General features: G+C 43.4%; 1 protein-coding gene across 1 annotated transcript; it reads left to right on the plus strand.

Annotated features, from left to right (window-relative positions):
• The first annotated feature begins 373 nt into the window (after positions 1-373).
• On the plus strand, positions 374-4,389 carry LOC109474649. The gene is made up of 4 exons (XM_019774996.1): positions 374-478; positions 812-1,526; positions 2,529-2,547; positions 2,756-4,389. The coding sequence occupies exons 2-4, from the start codon at positions 826-828 to the stop codon at positions 3,491-3,493; spliced, it is 1,458 nt and encodes a 485-aa protein (XP_019630555.1). The 5' UTR covers positions 374-478; positions 812-825; the 3' UTR covers positions 3,494-4,389.
• The last annotated feature ends 5,557 nt before the right edge of the window (positions 4,390-9,946 follow it).

Raw genomic sequence — 9,946 nt, forward strand, 5'->3', positions numbered from 1 at the left:
TCCCCATTACCTACATGTAACGTTATATGGAGTGTTACCTGGTTCCCAGAGCTTAAATCCCCTCAAATATGATCTGAACTGTGCTTTTCCTTGTCCCCAGAGGTAAGAGCCACACTAATGCAGTGAATATAGACGTAAAAGTTGACGTTTTTGCACGTACATCGAGGGAAAGACGCAGGTAGCCCTCCCCACACTACCGAAACTGAGGTATTGCTGCAGCATATGAGTAGCAGTCCAGTGTCCTGACCAATAGCAGCGTGGCTGTTCATCTTCACGCGTGCTACGGCCCTTCCGGTGACCTCCAGTGACCTCCGCCTCGTTTTCGACCCCTACCCTTAGCCCAATGTGAAAAAGTATCTCCCGTCATTTGACCTTTGACACAAAAATGGCTGCCGATTCTGGTGCTAAGTGTGTTTTTCTTTGATTTTTCCACAGAAACAGGTGATTTAGGACACAAATTTACCAATAGTGGCCAAAAGTAAGTATGGTATAAAACCTAGCGTAGGTAGCAGCGAGAAACGTCTTACTAACAGGATTAACTAGTCTACTCTGCACTGTGCTGCTAGCTGCTGAACCATGTTTATGCCAAAATACCCATAACAATAGAAAAGCGTAGTGACGATAGTGTTTAGTCTGAGCTATATAGTACTCCTTAGCAATGTTATTAGCAAAGTCGTTGGTATCAGTCTTGGTATTTAATATTGCTCAACTTGCCATACATTGTACCTGTTACAGTTGTTGTGCAATAAAGTTTCACAAGATGAATTTGTAATAATTTGGACCATTTGTGTTATACTGTATCCTATCACAGTACAGTAACAGAGGATGGCCCAGGAGAAGAAAAAGGTCCTGGCAGTGTTTGACTTTGATCACACCATCATAGACGACAACAGCGACACCTGGGTCCTCAAGCTCGCGCCAGGAGGACAGGCCCCTGATTGGCTACGGCAGACGTACCGCAACGGGCACTGGACCGAGTACATGGAAAACGTCTTCAAATATCTGCACGACAATGGAACAATGTCCGACGAAATCCTCGACGTCATGGGCAAAATTCCTTACACTGCTAAGATGCAAAACGTCTTGAAGTACATCGGAAGTAACAGCGCCAAGTTTGACTGTATCGTGATCTCGGACTCAAACACGGTGTTTATAGAGACCATCCTGAAGGCTGGCGGAGTGAAGCATGCCGTGAATAACACGTTCACCAACCCGGCTCACTTTGACAAGTCAAACTGCCTGCACGTCAAGCCGTTCCACAAGCATGCCTGCAAGTCTTGCCCAGTGAACATGTGTAAAAAGACGATACTGTTAGAGTACATAGGAACTCAAGCTCAGGACGGTGTTGTGTATGATAAGGTTGTGTATGTAGGGGATGGAGGGAATGATCTTTGTCCATGTAAGGAGCTGTCAGGGTCGGATATAGTCATGCCCAGGAGGGGGTACAGGCTGATGAAGAAGATAGAGAAGTTGTCAAAAAGCTCGCTCAGAGCCAAAGTTGTGTCTTGGGAAAGTGGATCAGAAGTGTTAGCTGTTCTAAAAGAGTGTGTATAGATAATATTCTACATTACTGGTGCTAATTGAATTTTTGGGTACATTGATATTGGGTACATATATGACTTTTGCGTGTAGTTTTTGTCTTCTAGATGTTCTAGTACAAATGTACATTGTATTACCGATAATTTGTGCTGTATTACAAATGTGTTAACTATATGTACCTTCCAGTTCAGTATTATCTTTTTCAATCCATTGAGTTAGATTTGACTTTTTGAGTGTTTTAAGAAGACACTTAACCTACAGATTATATGTTGCTTTACATTTTTTTAAACATTTGTATAGGTAAAAGTTACAATATGGATAATGGGTGCTCAGTATTCAAATTATATATGTTATAATGTCAATAAAATGCCACTCACTATACACATGCTGAGTACTATTGATGTCTCTTTCACTACCTTGGAAAGACTTAACATCCTTTTTTTGTAAACTCAAAATTCTGCTACTTCACTTGTTTTAAAGATCTCTTTGAAAATTTTAGTTTCCTATGATTGAACAACAAAATTGTCACTCTGTCAGTGAATAGCAGATGACGTAATGTAACGTTATACACACCTATATAGACCGACACACATACAGTACATGCCTCACATTGTATTCAGGTTGTTGACCCGGTTTCAACTTTAACCTGGGTCAATCAAAGATGGCGGCATAACCGCGCGAACCGGTTTTGGATTGTCGCTAATTTGTGTGGTTTATGAGTTGAAACAAGGAAAAGAAGAGGATCACCTCCCAGGTTTGGTACTCAACAACAACTGTGTAAGCTAAGGTTGTTGACCGGTTTAAAACGTCTCGGGCTATTGCGTCAGACTGGTTAAACTGTACTCCTAATCTTCATACGAAGTATACACTGTCGTCACTGTAGATTTATATATATATAAGTTGTAACGTTACTAATTTTAGAATTAGACTGGGATTGGGGAAAATTCAACTGAAGGCCATTTACGCTTGATAGATTGAAGCCGATCTAGTGATGACAGAGACCGCAATGTGGCCCAGGAGTATCATTTACAACGTTATAACAATAGACATCCGATTTTAGTTCGCTCATATGATCGCCTCCCTGCAGAGTCATCTAATATCTAGTATATAGTGAAGGCAGTCTGAAAAATGAATTGTATGATCTATTTCATGACAAAAACAATCTTGTTCTATATCAACAAAATCGACCAAATAACCAATGCCGTTGTCCTCCCAGATGGCGACTGACAAGAAGAAAGTTCTGGCCGTGTTTGACTTTGACCGGACCATCATAGACTGTAACAGCGATGACTGGGTGGCGGCACTTTGCCCAGGCGGGGAGCCGCCCAGAGAACTCTGGGACAGATATCGTCAGGGGTTCTTCATGGAAGCAGTTCAGGACCTCCTGAAGCTTCTTCACGACAGCGGCGTGTCTTCTCAAGACATCCTTGACGTCATGACGAAAGCTCCTTACACGGACGGAATGAAAGACGTCTTGCAGTTCATCGGAAAGAACAGCGACGTCTTTGACTGTGTTGTGATGTCAGGAACTAACGAACTTTTTCTGGAAGCTGCCTTTAAAGCAGACGGGGTGGACCGGGAGGTCATTGGCAAGATCTACACTAACTACGGTCATATTGATGACAAAGGGAGAATGCATGTTAAGTCCTATCATAACCGACTCTGTAGTTGTTCTGTAGACATATGCAAGGGCACTCTGCTGCCTGAATACATCAAAGAACAGGCTCAAAAAGGTGTGACGTACACGAAAGTTGTGTTTGTCGGTGATGGCGTCAATGATTTTTGCCCCTGTAAAGGACTGGGGCCGTCCGATGTAGTGATGCCCAGAAAGGGGTACAAACTCATGGAGAAGATAGAAGAGACGGAACGGAGCCCTGGGAACAAGCTCAAGGCTAAGATCATTCCATGGGAACGAGGCTTAGATGTCTTGGCTGTTCTTGAAGGGTTTCTGTAACCTCAGACAGTGTCGTGGAGGATTTAGTTTCTTTTATATGTCTGTCAGAGTTGTATCGTTTGTTGGCTGTTGACATGACTATTGTGTACGCTCGAGATATCAGCGTTACGTTAAATTTAGATCTAGAGGCGTGACAGTGTTCAGTGTTCTTGTTTGGGTGAATAAAGACTTACTATAATTATTGCCTCGAATTGTAGCATTGTTTAATAACATATATTGCCAGTATAATGTGTAATGTATCGAGGGAAAATCTAAGAAATTTCATTGATTAAAGGCAAATGGTAATGGTGTTTTTTTAGTTTCTTAGCATATCTGGTAGAGTTGTGCCATATAGGACGGAACGGGTTGCAGTATATAGCTATTAATGGGTGAAATCTGCCGTCTCTGCCTTGTTTAATGTTTCTAGAACCAGAACTCGACTATAAACCCTACGAGTATGTAGTTCAAGGTAGTAGAAAAATGTTCTAGATGCATATCAGTGGAAGACACCTACCTGTCAGTTATCTAAATATGCAGTCGAAAACATCCATGAATATAAAAATCAATCAAATATGTCTAGACGTATAACGTAGTAAACCCCGACATGTACGTGTACGGAGTCTGGATTCTTACATAACATCGACGTTATGTCCCCCGTTGCAATATGTGGTAGAGACTGTCATTCAAGTGTACATGTAGTTTTCTTTAGTCACCAAAGAAGATGCGGATGCCTGCATGTATTAACTCTCCGTCTACCACGCTGTTCACAAAAAGACGCCATGTAACCCCGCACGTAGTGTAATCTGGAAACCAATTTCAAAACCTAGCTTTTGACACTTTTTTTTACAATCAAAGTTAGATTGGGCGCTTTTTGTCAGAAGAAAAAAAAGATATCTTTGTTTTACGGCCCACGTATATTTGTCTGGTATATCTAGAGCCAGATATAAATGTGGAGTTATTGGTAAGATGTAGAAAGTAACATGTAACTGAGTGAATGAATGAATGTATTATATGACCTTTATTGTAACACCAATGGGCTAAGTTTACGTTGCTAAAAATATTAAAGAATCATGGCAATTCATAGAGTGCACTTGACTTGTACTATCAATTACTATATTGATCTGAAGATATTAATAATTGGTACCAGAATAACGTGCATGCAAATACATGTACTCTTTATGTTAATAAAGTTTAACATTGTAAATGTACTGTAACACAGCCATATGAATTCGTCAAAGAAACAGATCAATCTCAATGTCACATCTTCAGAAAAATACTACTCCTTCTGCATAATAAGTGTTCTTTGTGCAACATGGTAAGATTAATTGGTAAGATGACTTTCTAGGGACAGTCTGGGGTGGTTTCTTTAGAATCGTTTTCCCCGTACATTTTCGAAACGGAGCCTTCACCAAACGCAGGTGTGCTGTTGTCATGCGCTAAGGTATCTTCTACAGGGCTTTGTTGCATCATAAACATTTGAGGAACCTTTGCGGACTCTTCACGACTTTGTTCTCCGCGGTCACCACTGACTGTCTCGTCACGGGACATGGGGACATGCACACCAGAGACATCTGCAGGAGATACGGGCCCGCTTTCATACATACCAGACCTACCTTTACGGATTTCCTTAGGGTCACCACGAAGGTATCTTCTACAGGCCTTTGTTGCATCATAAACATTAGAGGAACCCTTACGGATTTCTTTAGGGTTACCTCTGACATACCTCTTACAGAATTTGGTTGTACTATATGCACTGGAGGACTCTTCGCGGATTTCTTTAGGGTCACCTCTCACATACCTCTTACGGGACTTGGTTTTATCATACATACTAGAGGAGCCTTTGCGGATTTCTTTAGGATCACCACTGAGATATCTTTTACAGGGCTTGGTTGCACCATAAAAATTAGAGGAACCCTCACGGATTTCTTTAGGGTTACCTCTGAGATACCTCTTACAGGATTTGGTTGTATTATATGCACTGGAGGACTCTTCGCGGATTTCTTTAGGGTCACCTCTCACATACCTCTTACGGGACTTGGTTTTATCATACATACCAGAGGAGCCTTTGTGGATTTCTTTAGGGTCACCACAGAGATATCTTTTACAGGGCTTGGTTGCACCATAAAAATTAGAGGAACCCTCACTGATTTCTTTAGGGTCACCTCTGACGTACCTCCTTTTACGGGACTGGGTTGCATACGCACTAGAGGAGTCTTCATGGTTGTCACTAGGGTCACCACGGACGTACCTCTTCTTACAGGACTTCTTTACATATGCAATCGAGGAACCTTCGCGGATTTCACTGTTGTCGCCACTGTAATAGAACTTGGTTACCCCTTCAGAGACAACGTTCTCATCAAAATCATCGTCATCAGAAACGATAACGTCTGGAGAGTCAGAAGCGTCAGACTCGCTCAAACTGTCGTGATCGCGAAGGTGTCCCTCGGCGTAAGGCGTGACGTCTTCCTCCTCGACGTCATACGCGATGGCGTACGGGGCAATCTGTTCATCTGGGTCGGCACTGTTGCTGTCTGCAGCCTCTGCATAACCCTGCGTGGCTAGCCGCTCGCCATTCAAACCCTCTGCTTCGGTACTTTGGCATGCAGGAAACGTGGCCGAGTTCGAGATTGGTGGTGTGATTTGATTGGCTGGTGGCTCGCCGTGATTGACAGCTCCATCTGCGTTGCCATGGCAGCCAGAGTTTGCTCCTGGTGGGGTGGGCTGATGTAGGTGGTGATTGACATCTTTACGACTTTTGCAGCACAGCCTGTGCTTCCTGTGAAGCCGGACACAGCAGAAGATGAAACCCATGACCAGCAGACTTTCAGCCACGTACGCGACGATGTAAAGAATTCGTAGTGGTTGCCCCTTCCCTACCTTTCCGGTGTTTGAGTCAGAGCGAGAAGTATTTGTTCCCACCATTGTGGAGTTGGCGGTCTTTTTAAAGTTGTTTTGTGTGGTATTATTTTCTACACCGTTGGTGAGAAAAGTGCTGTGTGGCTCGCTTGTTGCAATTGTTGTCGAGGTTGCTGCTGAACTGACGGTACTAGCAGTAGACTGGCTTGGTTCACAGTCCATCAAGTTGATCAACGCCAGAGTCGACTCGTTGAATAAAGAACCCATGGGCAATCCACGGGGACTGTAGCATAAAGCCAACTTATTTAGGTTTTCAGTTAAAAAGCAGGCTTTGCACGAAGAGCAACATGCCGGACCTTTTCCTTTACAAGCCTGTCGGTTTAAACACACCATCTTGTCCACCAGCCAGTGCAGGGTACAGCTGCAGAAAAGCGGGTTCCCGTAGAGTAAAACTTTCATACCGCTGTTCATTCGTGGCCATCCCAGCTGGTACTGGGAGAAGGACAAAAGTTTGTTGTAAGTCAGATCTACATACTCCAGCTTCGGAAGATGCTCAATGACGGTGTCGAGTTCCACGACCCGAAGTCTGTTAGTTTGCAGATGAAGGCGTCTCAACTTTGGTACAGCACGTAGAGACGTCCAGGAGAAAGTCTCAATGCGGTTCATTCTGAGATCCAGTGTGGACAGGCGCGGCAGTGACGGCAGGTACGACACGTTTGCGATGCTGTTGAAACCAATTTTGAGCTTGTCAACGTCTCTCGGTACATCGTCAGGAAACATTATGAGATTCAGACTGTTACAGTCAGCATATAGCTCACCCCTTGTCACCGATACCCGACATTTGGTCGGTGCACACATGCATAGTGTCAACAAAGAGCCGACAGCTACAAGCAAAAGCAGTCCAGGAGCTAATGCCATATTGGAGCTTACAATGAGGAAATAGTCAGCTGGAAATATGGTAATGGACTTGTGGCTAGGATTGTTGACTTAGAATCAGAAGGTTCGAATCTCACTGTTGTGTCACTGGGAAAGACACTTAACACCTACATGTATTTCCTCACTCGACGCAAGTGAAAATGAGTACCCAGCTTCGGCTAGGAACATCCACACGGAGGAGAGCCACACCTCAAGCACGTTAAAGTACCCACCACACTTATCGAGTAAAGAGTAGGGGTCCTCTCCGATGTGAGTGATTCAAACCTTTCAGTTCGTAAAGAATGCTCCTCCAACCTGCAACCTGTTACCAGACAAACTCAAAGGAATCCAACGCCTTCTGTCTGAGGCAAAAGCGTCTGAATGAATGCAAGTAATCAGCTGTTACGTTATACGTATTCTTCAAGTTCAAGTACGTACTTGGCTGATGCATAGCAATCATGTACTGTCGGCAATGACGACGGTCGATTGTTAGGCTGGTACCCAACCCATTGGGGGCTCCCCGGTGTCTCTTCGGTGCTGGGAGTGGTACCCCCCCGCCCAGGCCCATTGGCCCGCACGGGAGTTTTTTACGGGGTCAGTTTCAATCTACAGGTCAGCAGTAATCAGAAAGACCGGCTGTCAATATAGGCTGTCAGAACTAGAAAGTCCCTTTGCTCATGGGGCTGGCAAAACCCCTAAGCCGGCCTGTGGAGAATGGTTACTAAGCTATTCGGTTACTAGGCTACTCTTTACTACGTTGTTCATTCATTTCAATGTCTGACACACAGTATATATGTATATAAACATGAACATGCACGTGTGTAGGAAAGTATACGTAGAATGGTTATGTAATTTTTCTTCGAAACCCTTTTCTTTTCCAGAAATTCTGTGAAACTCCCACATACAGACTAATCTAGACAATAGTGTAGTTCACTGGGTAATCTAGGTAGGTGTGTTGATTACATTAGCCTCCTTCGCAGTCTTGTTGGGCGTCGGCGTTATTTTTTCTCTGAGCGACGCGAGTAATATGCGGCCGCGAGGGACGATTTGCTGCCGAGGGAGCCACGGAGAGAAGGTTTCGCGCTCCAACTTGTGTGGCTAATTACCGTAATACATAACGTGGGAGGACTGTACGATATCTACTTAGGGCCCCTTTTCACGTGCACTAGACGACAATCCTTGGGCGATCGTTGAGCGACAGAAATTGGGTTTGTGTGATCCTTGGTTTTACGGTTGGAAGTGTGATTCAAAAGACATCGATACACACAAACAAATTGACAAAAACTTGCTCTTGATGTATGAAATTAAATTACCCGGCAAAATGGCGGTCAGAGTCCGTTCGAATGTTAAAACAAGTGGAATAACATGAAAAAAAAACTGCTAAAGACTTACTGCATGCTTTCTATTCACAATTGTTAGAAAATGTAGTCCGAACGTTACACAAGGTCATTGCCCTATGTACATGTACATTAGACCCAGTTGTGGTCGGTTGTGGTTAGGGATGTACCGGTACGCAGTACCGATACTGTACCGGAAAATTGATTAGGTACAGGTCCAAATACCTACTCCCTCAACACCGGTACTGTACCTGTATAGAGTTACACTAATTATATGCTTAATATATGCTTGATCTAATAGGGAAATAGCTGGTCCTCCATGGGCCCCAGAGACAGGACTGTATGTTTGGCCCACTTTACACACAGATTTTCGCGACAGCGGCGATATTTCCCGCTGTCGGGACGTTTCTATACACACCACCCGGAAGTCCCCGAGGAACACGTCCAACTCGTCAAGTTCGTCGACCCATGCCGGCGGCTGTTGTTTTCCCGCGCATTTCTGTATGCGTGACGCAGGTCGCGGACTTTCCTTCTGATCTGATCGAGATTGTGGACGTTACCCTAAAACTTGGTGGGTAACCTGTAGCAAGATGGTATAATCCAATGCCATAAGGGGTTAAACAAAGTCTCTCATAAGTGGACCTCTTACAGAGTCGATTAGAACAAAGTGCACCTATTCATATCCTGAACTTTGGGATTTCATGTATTTCAAATGTCTGACTGTGCAGGAAGTGGATTGTCAACGTTGACCGTATCGTATTGTGAAGGTAAGAATTTTGCTTAACTAAACTTTTGGTTAGTTAATGCATCGAAACGAATCATTTATATCGTGCACAAAAAGGACACCGATTTCGTCCATTCTATTACACTATTCTATTGACTATCATGTACCTAAATTACAATCATATACTAGAAGATATAAGACATAACGTTGGTCTCTTTCCGTGTTGGTTCCTTCGTCATTTCAGGTTTTCTTCCGATCAACATACAAATGTTAATTGTCCGGGAAGACTAGTAGGAAAAAAAGCGGCAGAAATTAGCAAATTTTACGCAAACCACCATTAAAAACTACTGTATATTGCTCATAGTGAATCACACAAGAAACTTGGATCATCTAATGCTGTGGGTATATTTGTATAATCAATCATGAATGAGCAAAATGCCATAACATGGTTTTAAAACTGAGGGCTACCTGGTTACTAAGCTATAGTCTTTGGACGAGATTATTAAATAGTTGAAGACCTTAGTAGAAGTGAAACGTGTTGATACATGCCAGAGTTCGACATAGGAAAGGCGGCAAAGGGTAAATTTTTGTTTGTGTGATTGACAATCCCAATGAAGCATACATTACATTGTTTGTGGCATT

This window comes from Branchiostoma belcheri, unplaced genomic scaffold (assembly GCF_001625305.1).
Source record: "Branchiostoma belcheri isolate BF01 breed outbred unplaced genomic scaffold, Haploidv18h27 scaffold31, whole genome shotgun sequence".
Lineage (NCBI taxonomy): Eukaryota > Metazoa > Chordata > Leptocardii > Amphioxiformes > Branchiostomatidae > Branchiostoma > Branchiostoma belcheri.